Genomic DNA, 13,903 nt, shown 5'->3' on the forward strand with positions numbered 1-13,903 from the left:
ACGCCACCGTCTGCCAGTGCAGCCACAAAAGAAGAAGAGAGTGCACGAGCAGGAGAGTGTCGCAGGGGAGGGGGGAGGGGGACGACTGGCGGCAGCTGATGAGGCTTATCCTTTTGCCGCTCGTTGCTCTTGGCGTTTATGCGTGCGTCTGCTGTATGCGTGTATTGTTTGACGCGCGTACCCCTCAGCTGTGGCGCCGCTTCGTGTGCTGACTTTGGCACGCGCCCTCCCCTCCCTCCCTCCCCTCCCTCCCTCTCTCCCCTTTTTGATGATGATTGTGTCGTTCTCGCTGCGGCAGCAACACCAAAGGAGGATGCAGCGGTGGGCGGGGGGGGGGGAGGGGGAGGGCCAGCGAAACAGCAAGATAACGAGGAGCACCGCGCGACCCACGCAACGCGAGCATACTAGTTCACCAGCGAGCGAGAAGGTAGAGGCGGACACGAAAAGTCGCGACAACCACGCCACGCCGAACGCGAGAGGGAGGACGACGCAGGAAAGGGGAGCCGCCGGTGAGGCGAGGGGGGGGGATGTAAGGAAAAAAAAGAGAAACAGAGGAAGAATGGAGAGAGAGGGGGGGGGGTGGCGCACACGCACACGCACACACGCACACGTTTAAAGGGGGAAAGCACACACACACACACACACACACACAAAATTTTACGTATGCGCGTCTGTGCGAAGGATGGCGTCGATAGGCGCACACGCGCTGTGTCCCTCCCTGTGGAGCGAGAAGGTTGGGCGAACCGCAAGAGATGGCGGAGGCGGAGGGGGGAGGGAAGGAATAGAGATAGATGACGGCAACGATGATGGCAACCACAGCAACACCCAAAAAAAGAAAAAAAAACGAAGAGATCCGGCCCGAAATAACTACGAAGGAAAACAAAGAATGGGGGGGGGGAGGAGGGGAGAAAGTGAAGGTGAATGGTTGAGTAATGGGATAACGGAGGCTGTATAGTGAGATGCAGAGAGGCGCAGGCAATAGGCACACAAAGAAGGTTCGTGGTGTGTGGGGGGGGGGAGGGGGCGGGCCACTCCTCCTGTTGAAAGGCGCGAGGGGAGAAGGCGTGCGCTGCCCTCGACGACGATGATAGCGAAGAGGCGCTGAGGCGGTGATATGGTGCACAGCAACGACAACCACGGCAACAAAACGGAGGATGGCGGGCACGAGAAGTAGAAAGGGAAGCGGGAGATCGCGATACGACTCTTGGCGTGGGCCTGCCTTTAGCTTCCCAAGCCGAGAGGAAGGAAAGCCAGCGTGTCAACGGCCCTGGAGAGAGAGAGAGATCGTTCTGTGCTGTCCCCCCCTCCCTCCGCACCCCACTCTCTCCGCCTCCGTGAGGGTGCGACACGATCTCGTGCGAGCGTCGGGAAAGCAAGGAAAGAGAGACGCACACAGATACACCCAGGTCAGCGCGATCGCGATGCAGCCCGATTTGGATTTTGCTGCCCTTGTACACGTCGGTGTTCGCTGCTGTTTGTGTGCGCGCCTCCTTCAGCAGCTCCGCGCTCTGCTGCTGCTGCTGCTGCCGCTGCGTGGGGAGGGGCAGCGACTTCCGTCTTCTGTCTGTGTATGACGTCGCTCGCACACCAGCGCGCTCCCTGTTGTTTCTGTGATACAGAGATGCAACAGGACGCAAGGATGTGTGAGAGCGGCAAGCGGCAAGCGGCAAGATGAAGCGCAGACGTCAATCGCCCGCCCACTCTGGTCTGGTACGCGCAGATACGGGCACAAGGAGAAAAAAAAAACGTGACAGGAAGACGTGGCACACGGCGCCAAGAACACAGGCGAGATGTGGGAGCGTAAAAGGCGTGCTTTTCGCCTTATGCGCGACTGATGCGCGTGCGGGTGCGTAACACAAACGAACGAACGTGTGCAGCCATCGACAGAGGAGGAGAGCAGAATGAGAAGGGAAGGGGGAGGGGGGGGAAGGAGAAACAGGGTGGCGCTCGTGTAATGGATTACGATGGGTATCTCGCCCTAAGGAGCGATTACGGCCTCAGTGCGCATGCGTGCGGGCGCGCACATGTCGAGCGTCCGGTTCGACAACCGCCTCGCCGCTCCCCTTTCTTCTACGCGTTCGGCCCTTCTTTCGTTGTTGATGAGAGATAATGGGCACCGTCTGCGTGTCGGAGGAGGGGGAGGGGACGCACGGTGTCGGCCGCAAACGTATTTGTGCCCTCCGCGGAGTACGCCATGCGCGGCGATTCCGCCCGCCCGCCACCTTTCCTGCGAGCACGGGTGCACACATGCACATCGTCGCCATTTTCATTTTTTTGTTTTCCACCTCTTCTTTTCATCCTTGCACCCTTTTCCGTTCTTTCGTTTTATTTGTGCTCGCATGCGCCACGTGTGCGACTTTCTGGGCAGCGGGCACCCACCTCGTTGCACACACACACACACACACCGTAATGGTCCACGGCGATGATAGCTGCTTCATCGGGCCAGGCCATCGATCGAATGAATCATCGCGCACAAACACAAAAAAACGGAGCGGCACACGAGAAAGCCACGTGGCACCAACAGCGGTAGACGCACAAAATACACACGCATACATCCCATAAAACTAAGGCGGCGAGGGTACATACAACGGAGTGCACAGAGCGAGAGCGAGAGCGAGCGAGCGAGGGGGATGCCGAGTACGACTTCACGGACACAACAGAGGCAGCACAGATTCGAAACAACAATAGAAAAAAAGGAAGAGGCGAGGGCGAAACGTTGTCACACGCACAGACATGCGCACCTCCAGTGAGTCCACTCGAGGATCGGGTGGAGGAGACCGAGGGAAGATGTGTGTGTGTGTGTGTGTGCGAGGAAGATGAAGACAGCAGACACAGTGAAGATGCACACGAGAGCAAACAGCCAGCAGCGCCGCCCGATGATGCCTCTTACTTCCATCGTTCCGCACCACCCTGACTTCGTGCACGCTCCCCTCTCCTGTGATGGGGTCTTTACAAGTAGAAGCGCGAAAACGTCGACTTGTCCTTGCGGTACTGCACATTTTCCTTGCCCTTGATAAAGTCGGCTTGGCACACCTTCATGCGGCGCTCACGCAGGGCCAGCAGCCCGGCCTCTGTGCAGATTGCCTTCACATCCGCGCCGCTCATCTCATCCTTCGCATGGATGAACTCGGAGATGTCGACGTCTTCGGCGAGCGACATGCGGCTTGTATGGATTTCGAAGATGCGGCGCTTCGTCTTCTCGTCTGGGAAAGGGAACTCGATCTTGCGGTCGATGCGGCCGGGGCGGATGAGAGCCGGGTCGAGGGTGTCGATGCGGTTTGTTGCCATGATCACCTTCACGTCGTTGCTGCTATCGAAGCCATCCAGTTGAGTAAGCAGCTCCAGCATCGTACGCTGCACCTCCTTGGTGCCGCTGCTGTCCGTGTCGTAGCGCTTCGTGCCGATGGCGTCGATCTCGTCAATGAAAACAATCGCCGGCGAGTGCTCCTCCGCAACCCGGAAGAGCTCACGCACGAGCTTGGGGCCCTCGCCGGAGTACTTCTGAATCAGCTCCGATCCCACCACCCGCAGGAACGTGGCGCTCGTGCGGTTCGCGACGGCTTTGGCCAGGAGCGTCTTGCCGGTGCCGGGGACACCGTAGAGAATGACACCCTTCGGTGGCTTGATGCCTATCTCGTCGTACAGCTCTGGGTGGGAGAGCGGAAACTCGACCGCCTCCTTGATCTCCTGGATCTGCTGCTCCAGGCCACCAATGTCCGCGTACGTGTCCTCCGGCGCCTTGTCCACCTTCATGACACTCACCAGCGGGTCGACGTCGTCCTTGAGCACGCCAACGATGCTGTGCTGCCGGTCATGCAACAGCACGCTGCATCCCAGCTCTAACTGCTCCTTGTCTACGAACGACATGAGGGGCACGTAGTACTCGGTGCCAGAGATGGATACAATCGCGTGCGAGTCGTCCACTGCCTCCTCGAGCGTCGCCACCTCCAGCGGGGTGCCGCGGATGTCCTCGACGCGCTTCAGCTCCGCCTCGTAGTGGCCCATCGCTCCCTCCTCCAGGTTTGACTGCGCGTCGCGCTGGGCGTTGATCGTGCGCAGGAACTCCTCCTCTAGCAGGAGGTAATCCTTGCAGCGCTCAAGGCGGTACTTTCGGAGGAGGCAGGCGCGGTTCGGGTAGACCTTCGGAATGCGCGTGGCCGCGTCGGGGCCGCGCTTCTTCTTTCGCTTGCCGATCTCCGGTGCCACAGGAGGCTCCCACTTCTCCGGTTTGCCGGCGCCAGGCGCCTTTGGCATGTTCTGCCCCATTGTTCCCTCCCTGGCTAGAAAAGCTTCGTGGTGTGGGTGTGTGTGTGTGTGGCACAAAGAGGAGAGCAACGTCAATAGACGTATATATATATATATGTGTGTGCGTGTGTGTGTGTGTGGTCTAGGCGCGGCCGTGTATCTGCATGTAGATGCACAGTTTAGCGATGGGAAAGGAGGAGGGAGGAGGAGGGGGTAGAGGTTGAGATAGGCTGAGAGATCGTCCGCAGACTATGAGCAGAGCGCAACCTACAGCGCAACTGCTCTGGGCGTACGTGTGTGCACTTGTCTGAGCTGAGGTGACGGACGTGGTAGGGGAGAGTAGGTTGCTCGGTAGCGGGCGGACAGCTATACACGGAAATCGACATGTGCGCACAACACACACCCCACACAGCGAGACAGAAGGGGTGTGTGTGCTCAGGCTCACGTTCGCTCCAAGGAGAGGAGGGCGTGGGACTGCCGGTAAGGAGAAGGGGTAAAAAGGGAGATCCGCGTAGCCACGCCTGCACGCGCACGTACAATAGCCGCGCCGACGACACGGGCGGCACGAGCATACAGAGAGGGAGACAGAGGAAGACCAGCCATGCGCGAAACAACGAGAAGGGGGTGTGGGATGATGGGAAAAATGAACGTTAGCGAAAGACAATTCGTTGTTTCTTGTGTAGGTGCGCTGTGCTGCTTGAGTGCGGGCGCATGCGCACATCTCCGTGTGACCTTGCGTGTTCGTCGTCCCTGCGCTTGCGCTCCTCACGGGGGGGGGGGGGAGGAGGAGGCGCCAAGACGTGAGCCCACTCAACCATAAACGGGCGGAGCGCATCATCGACCGCGACCAAAGCCGAGCACTGCTCACCTGATTCGAAGGAAATGCACAACAGGCACACTGGAGGAGCAGCGGGGGCCTTACACGGCGTACAAAGCAAACTGGAAGAGAGCCCGGCTGATTAGGGGGCGCACGCGTTTTACCAAGAGGGAGGGGGAGAGAGCGCGCGCGCGCTCGTGAAGCTTAGGGTGGAACAACACAAAAAAGACAAACCGAGGCGTTAGTTGGTTGGTTGCGTGAGGGTGACGAGACGACCACCACATACAGACACACGCATAGGAAGATGATGGAGCGCCGGCCATCCGTCAGGCAACAGAGACGCGACAGAAGCGGACAATGCGGCGAGGACGCGTGTGCAACGCCAACGTCACAAAGCCAAGGGGGAGGGGGAGGGAGGGAGGACTTTATCCGTTTCTGCTTGGAGAGAAACGCGCACAAGACACGCGCGAACGGCCTTGGCTCTGCACAGCTGTGCCCTCCTCCATATTCCCCCTTCCCCTCCCCTCTGCCCCGCTCGCGCCGTGTTTGCTTGGCGCTGCGCTTGGAAGAGGGTAGACACCCCGACATGGTTTCGCTCTACTCGCTCTTCACTGCCGGGGGTAGGGCCACGGACGGCTCACCAGGCAGGCACTTGCGGCGCGCCGCGTCGTGCTCCTTGTAAGTCTCGTCTTCGGCGGATAGGATGCGCACCACCGGTACGCCGGAGAGGCGGCTGAGGTTGTGCGTGACGTTGGACAACAACACGGCATCGTCGATGACGGGCTGCGTCGACATGGCCTGCTCCCCGTACTTCTCTACGTTGCCCTTGACGAAGGACATGAAGGCCATCAGGCCCTTGCTCATGATCTTGGGGTCGCGGGCGACAACTTGCTTCGTCATATCCTCCGGGAACGTGCTGCTGTTCGCCTGGTAGAGCTCGCGGAGTATCTCGAGCGCCTGCTGCTGCCAGTCCGTGTACTCGCGACGCGTGTACACGATGACCTCCTCGACCGGCCCGCGCTTCTTCGCGTTTTTCATTACCTGCGACCGAATCTCCTTGATGGCCATTGCCATGACCCGGTTCGCGACGATCAGCGAGTAGTCCAGCTCCGCCGTCGGCTTCGGGAACGGCTGCGTGACGACGGAGCCCTCGTGCTGGAGGATGTTCTGCCACAGATGCTCCATTGTGTGCGGCGCCAGTGGCATCATCATCAGCGCCACCACCTCGTAGTAGCGGCGGCCGAGCTGCGCGTGTACGTTGAGGTCGTCGCAGTACATCTTATACTGACTGTACTCGTTGGACAGCTCGTGGAAGGCTGTGTTGAGCACCATGCGGAACTGCATGCGGTGGTAGAAGCCCTCGGTGCGGGCGATGAGCGTGTTCATCGTGTTGTTGAAGATCTTGTCGAACTCGTTGTAGTCGCCGCCGCGCAGGTCGGTGCGCTCGACCGTTTCCTTCGCCTGCTCCAGCAGCGTCGTCATCTTCAGCACAAAGCCAGCCGCCGTCTCGCGCACAAAGTTGGCGTCGTCCATGCTGTCACCGGCATCGGCACAGGCAAGACGCGTGGCGTCAGCGCCATACAGGTCCATCGCCTCACGCAAGGAGATGAAGTTCCCCTTCGATTTGGCCATCTTTTCGTTGTCGACCTGGATGTGGCCGTTGCAGAAGATCGCCTGCGGCCACATGCCCTCGTCTGTCGGCCAGATGGCGGCGTGGTTGTAGAGGAACATCGTCAGGTGGTTCTGGATGAGGTCCTTGCCCGAGCAGCGCAGGTCGACAGGGTACCAGTACTCGAACTCGTTGCGCATCAGCTTCAGCGACTCAACCGGCATGTTCACCGCACCCGCGACGGTGGCCGCGTCGCCGACGCCGTGGTAGATGTACTCGAACACCTCGTCCGTGAACATCTCTGGCGCGAGACTGTACGGGTTGTCCGCCTTGCCGCAGAGGTCTGTCGAGCCGTCGGCGCCGACGTTGAAGAAGCGGTTGATTGTGTAGTAGGCCATGTAGATCGTGGAGTCCGACAGGCTGTCTATGATCATCGTGTGGGACGCGTCGCACGGCAGGTAGGTGCCGAGACCGAAGGTGCGGCTGCACGGCCAGTCCGCCAGCCAGTTCAGTGTCTCCTCGAAGCCGTTGCGCACACCGGGGAAGAACATGTCCATCTTCTTGATGTGGTCCTGCACCCTCTTCTTCCAGTCAGCCTTGCCGTACTCGAGGTACCACTGGTCGCAGAGCGCGACGACGCACTCGTCGCCGCTGCGGCTCATCACTTGGCGCACCGGCTCGTAGTAGCGGATGCACTGGTCCGCCGCCTCCATGTCACGCTGCGTCTTTACCTTGGCCTCGCTCACCTTGACGCCGGCGTAGGGGCCGGCGATCATCGTGCCGTGGTAGAAGCCCTGCTGGTAGCACACTTTCTTTGCCTCTTCCAGCAGATCCGTCGCGTTCGGGCCGTTGATCTTGAGCTTCTCGCACATGAACTTGGCGCCCTCGGTGCCCAGCTCGGGAATGTCGATGATAGGAATCATCGCGAACGGCACCACCCACTCGTCCTTGATTCCGAGCTTCACGCGGTAATCCGGCTTGTTCAGCAGCTGGGTAAAGTTGATGTAGTCGTCCGGCGAGTCGGACGGCACAGACATGACGACACCGGTACCCTTCGCCTCCGTGATGGTGGCCATGGGCAGCGTGTAAATTGTCGTGTACGGCGCCAGCGGGGCCGAAAGCGGTATGCCGACCATGTCTGTCCCCTCCACCTCGAAGAGCGGCTCCGGATCGGTGCCGACCTGGCCGTTTACGTAGAAGTTCTGATACGCCATGTTGCGCGCGGCACGGGCGGTCATGATGTACACGTCGTCCTCTCCTTTCGCATTTCGAACGTAGTACCCCTTGTAGCTGAACCTGTTGCTGACCCAGCAGTTCGTCTGACCAATTACCGTCTCAGAGCGGAGCGTGGCGCCGGGCAGCACGACGTTGCGGTCGCCGATGATGTCCTTGTGCTCGGCGAAGCACGGCTGCGAGAGTGGGTTCTGGACGATGAGCTTCACGACCGTGTACTCCTGTGGCAGCACACCCTCACCGCTGGCGCGGTCGTGGTCGGCGCACGGCTGGCCGTCGCGCGGCGAGTACACACAGTAGCGCTTGCCGTAGTTGAGCAGGTTCTCGCGGCGCAGGATGTGGAACTGCCACTGCACGAAGCGGTCAAAGAATGGGTTGCGCTCCGTCGTCATAAAGGAGCGGCGCCAATCGATGTGGCAGCCAAAACTCTTCAAGTCCTCGATCGCGATGGGCGGGAAGTAGTCCAGCCAGTACTGAGGATCGGCGAACTTCGCGATCTCCGAATCGGGGATGCCCATGCTCTGCATGATGAGCCACTGCGGTTTCGCCGGCCCGCTCTTGCCTCGCTTGCTCTTGTGCTGCCCTAACACCTCCGTCGGCTTCTTGTCCACCGGCGTCTTGGGCTTGTCCTCGAGCAGCTCCGCCGGGAACTGCGGTGGGTTGCCGTACTGCTGCATCTCCTTGGCTATTTTCTGCGCGCACGCAGCGATCGGGGTGCCAGTGACGTGGAAGCCGAAAGGCCAGAGCGAGCGGCGGCCCATCATGCGCTGGAAGCGCGAGGCAAACTCGGCCTTCGTGAGCGAGAAGCCGTGACCGAGGTGAAGCTTGCCGTTCATGTACGGGAAGGGGAACGTGGTCAGATACTTCGGTGGCCGCGCCTCCCCAGGCGCTGGGGCGTCGAATTCATGCAACTTCTCGGCGGCCCAGTACGCTTGCTTCGCCTGCTCGATCGCCACGAGCGCATCGCGGCGTGCGGTGGACATGGCTGCGCTCCTCTCCCGCTGCGTTTTTTTTTTACGGTGGCAGCGGCAAGGAAAAGGGAAGGCACTAACGCAAACGACGAGGTGCGAGGTGCGAGGTGGTGGTGGTTCGGGTAGGGGAGGGGAGTCGGCTGGCTGGGAGATGTGCAGCCACGGAGACAAGACGTACACTGTGGCAGGCGGGCAACAAAGTCGAACGCGAAAGAGAAGGATAGAGATGAAGGGCCGCGAAGGGAGTGGTGGCCACAGCGGATGGGGTCTGTAGAGAGGAAGAGCACACCAGTAAACACCGTCGACGACAGCGAGGTGATGCTCGAGTGCACTGTGCAACACGAGGGAGGGGGGGGGCTGAAAAGACCATGCGATGCAGTGAGTCGGTTGTCCGTCTGATGATGGTGGTGGCCTCCGGTGTGCAGGACCGGCACACAACGCACACGAGTACGAGGTCAGCGTCAGCAGCATCGTCGACGCCCCCCCCTATTTTTTTTAACTGCTGCCAGCGCTTTCTGTAGCGCGAAACGCTCGTACGCGTGTCGGTCGATGTCCGTCTAGGCTGCATGAAAGCAGAAGGGAAACCAATACAGAGAGGGAAAAGGGCGCACCTCAAAATCCCCCAACTCTGCTCCACTGGCGTGTATGTGTGTGTGTGTGTGTCTGCGCATGCGTGTGCGCCATCCCCTTCTCCCTTATCATCATCACCACCAAAACTCTGCTCTACTCCATAGCACCCCCGTCCCTCACTGCTCACCAGGCAAGCAGCAGCAGCAGCTCACACACACATACACACGCGTGCACGGTGCTACACGTGCGTAGCCTTCTCCACACCGTGCCAACGCAGTCTACAACAGTCACGCATTGGGGCACAAAGAATTTCCCCGCCGCCCACCCCCCTTTACCATCCCGTCCATACATGAGCAGAGGGCATGCGGAGGAGGCGAGTGCTTGGGTGCTGAGGCGTGGCGAGCAGGCGGCGTCCCCGTGTGCGTATGAGGAGGAGGGAGGGATAGAAGGAGGGATGAATGGATGGAGAGAGCACGGGATGGAGGGAGGGCGAAGAGAGCGAAAGGAGGGGAGGGGAAAAAAAAATGAGGCGCTTCTAGTTTACATCAGCGGGTGCCGCTTTAGTACACGTGTCCGAGGCACGTCAGCGCACGCACAACGAGGGAAGCGCATGCGCCGACGTGAGCTCGTACGCGACATGCGAGCCCCGAAAGGGCAGCGGGACAGAACTACACACGACAGCGAAGCGAAGGCAGAGCGCTACTTCAGTCACCGCCGGAGTCACAGACATGGAACGGCCCAACGAGGAGACACACACACACACACAGACACAACACACACCTGATGCGCATACATGCGTAAGCCATCATCCTCCGTGCCCGCATCTGACGGGAAGGAGCGATGAATGGCGGCTGCCCCTGATCCCCTCCAAAAAAAAAATCGGGAAAGCAAAACGAGCGCGCGCGCGCACGTGTGGGTGGAGACGATAGAGGGACGCGGACGACGCTGAAGATCAGACACGCGGTTCACCTCTGTGCCATAGTCCGTCAGGAGCATCAAGACACACGCACACATAGAGGCATTCGCCCAAGGCACAGCTTTCATTGCAGCTGAGTGGCTTTGCGGTACAGGATCGGGCCCATGTCTGCCGGTACCACAGAGTCAATGTAGGCCCGATACCGCGCGTCGTCCGCCTCCTGCTGGGCCTGCTGCTGCCGAAACTCTTCACGACGAGCCTCGACGGCGCGGCGCGCGTTTTCACGCTTCTCGGCGGCCTGCAGCTTCTGAATGCGCTCAATTCGCAATGCCTCGGCGCGACGGGCGGCGGCCTCCTCGGCTTCCTTTGCCCGCAGCTGCTCCGGGTAGCGACGCATCTCCTCCGCGTACGCTTTTTCCTCGGCCTTGTTGAGAAAGCCGGCGGCAGTCGTGGCAGCGCCGTGTCGTCGTGAGCTGCTCCCGTCGGCGCCGTCGCCGCTGCCAACATGATCACCTCGCGCCTCCGCCGCCTTCTGCTCCTCTATCTCTAGCCGCTGCTGCTCCATCTCGAGGTGATACTCGTGATGCTTCTCCTTCTGCTTCGCGTCGCTGTCGTAGATCTTCTGCAGGAAGCTCTGCCCCTTCTGCTCGAACACATCCTGCGTGCGATACGTCGGCAGGTTCTCTTGCTTTGCCTCGTCAAGGTACCGCTGCAGGCCTACCTTCTTTCGCTCTTCGAACGCCGCCTGCTTCTGCTGCTGGCGTTCAATTACCCAGCGCTTGATGCTGTCAACCTTCTCCTCCTCGGCCCGCAGCGCGGCCTCGTCCTCGATATTTTCAGCCACACGAGTCTGCAGTTTCTCCGACTTGGTCAGCGCGGGGCGGCTGTGCGCCTTGTTGTAGGCGCCGTTCTCAAGCTCGCGAGCACGACGCTGCGCTTCTTCCTCCTGCTGCTCGGCACGCTCCTCGGCGGCCTCTTGATCGACGTGCTTGCGGTCCTGCTGCCGCACCGCACGCTCCTGTCGTCGTTGATCGATCTGGTAGAGCACAGTTTCTAAGTTAGCGTTCTTTTCTTCGACGTTGCGCTGGCGTGCTTTGAGCTTCTTGTGCAGCTCCTCGGCCTGGTCGCCCCACAGCTGCAGCTGGAACTCGCGCTGGGCGTTCGCGTTCTGCGCCTCATCCTCGCGCTTGAGCATCTGCTTGTAGGCCACCTGCTCCTTGCGAGCCTTCAGTGCTTCGTGAAGCATGTTCATCGAGCGCAGATGGCGTCCGCGCGGGTCTTCCTTGAGGTGTTCTAGCTCTTGGCGCGCAATGACCGCTTTGTGCTCCTCCTCGAGCTGCTTGGCGTAGAGCTCGTCGAGCACTTTCTGACGCGCCTCCGCGGCATCCTTGGCGTCTTGCTGCGCCTGGACAAATTGGTCATGGCGTGCCTCGATCGTGTCGGTCCAACCGGCCGTGCGAGTCTTGGATAGCTCTCGGCGACGGTCTTCCTCCTGCTTCCGGACGTCGCGCTGCTGCTGCTCCCCCGCCTGCGACCCGGTGTAGGCAAGACGTTGAAAAAAGGCAAGTTCGCGGTCGCTAAGGATGCCGACGCGCGTCATGTCGAGACCACTGGCGACAGCATTACCATTGCCGATCCGGCGAAGTGGGTCCTTGCGAGCACGCGTGGAGGACATGGACGTCGTCGCCGCCGCCGCGGCAGCAACCGTTCTCTGTGGCGCTGGCATTGTGAAGGACAACGCTTGAAAGGCTGTCACGAGCCTCACCACACCTGCGGAGGTGTGGATCTGGGAACGAAAGGGGGGAGGGGGCGAAGTGGCGTTGAGAGAGGGGACGACTCGGCGACTCAGACGTGTGCGGCGATGCACACCCCTTCTTCCCGGATCGATGGCAGAAGGCCGAGGAGCGTCAGAGGAGCGAGCGAGCGAGAGGGAGGGAGGGAGGGAGAGAGGGAGGGGACAGTCCTCTCCCAGAAACGAAAAATTTAGTGTTTCGCGCGGACACGCCGGTATGTGTGCCCGTGTACGCACAAGCGCACTCAAGTAATGATCGGGGACGGGAGATGGGGAGGGGCGCCAAACTGAACCGAACATGCAAGCTAGAGAGGAGCAGACACAGAGAGAAGGGATGCGTGTGTGGGTGTGTGTGGGTGGGCATGCTTGAAAGCTCATGCGTCATGGCGCGCGCGGGGAGGCGCCGAGGGGGGAGAAGGGGGGGGGTCGAAACAGTGCAGAGGGAGAGAGAGGAAAAAGGAAGGGGAGGAGCACAAGAGAGGAGCGGCGGCAGACAAAGGTGTGGGAGGGATGGTTTTGGCCAGTCGGAGGAGCATCGACTCCGCCCACTTCTCCGTCACTGCCCACGCCTTGCCCTGTCTGTTTATATGCCTGTGTGCGTGTGTGCAACCACCCCGCTTCCTCCCGCTCTACACCGACCCTCGAGCTCCCCTTTCCAGGCCTCGATCGAGTTGGCCACCGTCGAATGGCCAACAGAAGTCGTCTCCTCTGTGTGGCCATCACACACACACACACACACACACACTTGCCTGTGTGTATATGCATGCCGCCGGAGTTAAAGAGCCCCACAGCCCCACACCACCTCTACTCCCTTCTCCTCTTCTAGCGTTGGTCTTCGGTCCTTGCGATGACTTGATGGCGCCATTCATTTTTTTTTCTCTCGCTTCGCGGTGTCGCACGGCAGCGACACACCGACACACATTGGCACAACAACAACACACGAGACAGAGAGTCAGAGGCAGAGGCAGAGGCAGAGAGGATCGCTACACTGACGCACACTTGTCGACACGTGGGGGCGTGGTGAACGCGCTGCCCGCCCACGGACGAATTCCGGCCATTCCGGCACGTACGCGGTGCACGGCTGAGCGTTGTCTCTGCTACGGCATGCCCACAGTGCCGTCGTCCTCCTCGGCCGCCGCCGCTGCGGAGGCAACGCCCAGGACGTTCGTGTCTGCCGGGTTGAACTTGAGGAGCAGGTCCGTCATGTCCACGTGAGTGAGCATCATGCGGCGGCAGCAGAAGCGTTCTAGGTGGAAGGCGTTCATCGCGTCCTCCTCGGAGACGCCTTGGCTGACAAGGTCAAGGTAGAGAAGATACTTGTCGGCGATTACGTTGCCGCACGTGAAGCAGCGCACGGGGATGATCATTGCTGGAAGAGGACTGGGAGGGACGAGGGGTACACGGCGCTGGGAGGAAGAGGGCCCAGTGCGGCGAAGCGCGACGAGCAAACACGCGCGAGGAGCAGAGCAACAACGAGAGAAAAGGGTGAGGTCGAGGAAGGGGGAGAGTGTGCCAGTGCGCAACGCCGTTCTACACACTCCTAGCGTCTTGAGAGCGGTACCTCGTGCCGATCCAAGGGGTTTGGGGGAGCTGCCGGACGGTGGTAGAGGGCAAAGCCATAACGAAGAGGGAGATGCGGTTGGGTAGCGCAGGCGCAGCCGCAACCACAGAAACCTCAATCGACGGGTATGGAGAAGAGATGACGCACCTTTGCTTCATCGCACTTCTCATGATCGCAACGGGAGCGCGA

At 60.5% G+C, this 13,903-nt stretch overlaps 4 protein-coding genes across 4 annotated transcripts; all 4 read right to left on the reverse strand.

Moving 5' to 3' along the window:
• Positions 1-2,949: 2,949 nt before the first annotated feature.
• Positions 2,950-4,266, reverse strand: LMXM_13_1090 (putative proteasome regulatory ATPase subunit 2; the record flags this gene model as incomplete). Its single annotated transcript, XM_003873261.1, has 1 exon — positions 2,950-4,266. One exon carries the CDS (start codon positions 4,264-4,266, stop codon positions 2,950-2,952), a length of 1,317 nt encoding a protein of 438 aa, XP_003873310.1.
• A 1,393-nt stretch (positions 4,267-5,659) lies between these two features.
• LMXM_13_1100 (putative leucyl-tRNA synthetase) lies at positions 5,660-8,887 on the reverse strand (the record flags this gene model as incomplete). The annotated part of the gene is made up of 1 exon (XM_003873262.1): positions 5,660-8,887. The coding sequence occupies one exon, from the start codon at positions 8,885-8,887 to the stop codon at positions 5,660-5,662; it is 3,228 nt and encodes a 1,075-aa protein (XP_003873311.1).
• Positions 8,888-10,485: 1,598 nt separating this feature from the next.
• Positions 10,486-12,036, reverse strand: LMXM_13_1110 (conserved hypothetical protein; the record flags this gene model as incomplete). The annotated part of the gene is made up of 1 exon (XM_003873263.1): positions 10,486-12,036. The coding sequence occupies one exon, from the start codon at positions 12,034-12,036 to the stop codon at positions 10,486-10,488; it is 1,551 nt and encodes a 516-aa protein (XP_003873312.1).
• Positions 12,037-13,250: 1,214 nt separating this feature from the next.
• On the reverse strand, positions 13,251-13,520 carry LMXM_13_1120 (putative DNA-directed RNA polymerase ii 8.2 Kd polypeptide; the record flags this gene model as incomplete). The annotated part of the gene is made up of 1 exon (XM_003873264.1): positions 13,251-13,520. The coding sequence occupies one exon, from the start codon at positions 13,518-13,520 to the stop codon at positions 13,251-13,253; it is 270 nt and encodes an 89-aa protein (XP_003873313.1).
• Between the last annotated feature and the right edge of the window lie 383 nt (positions 13,521-13,903).

The sequence above is a fragment of the Leishmania mexicana genome, chromosome 13 (assembly GCF_000234665.1).
Source record: "Leishmania mexicana MHOM/GT/2001/U1103 complete genome, chromosome 13".
In the NCBI taxonomy this organism is placed as follows: Eukaryota; Euglenozoa; class Kinetoplastea; order Trypanosomatida; family Trypanosomatidae; genus Leishmania; species Leishmania mexicana.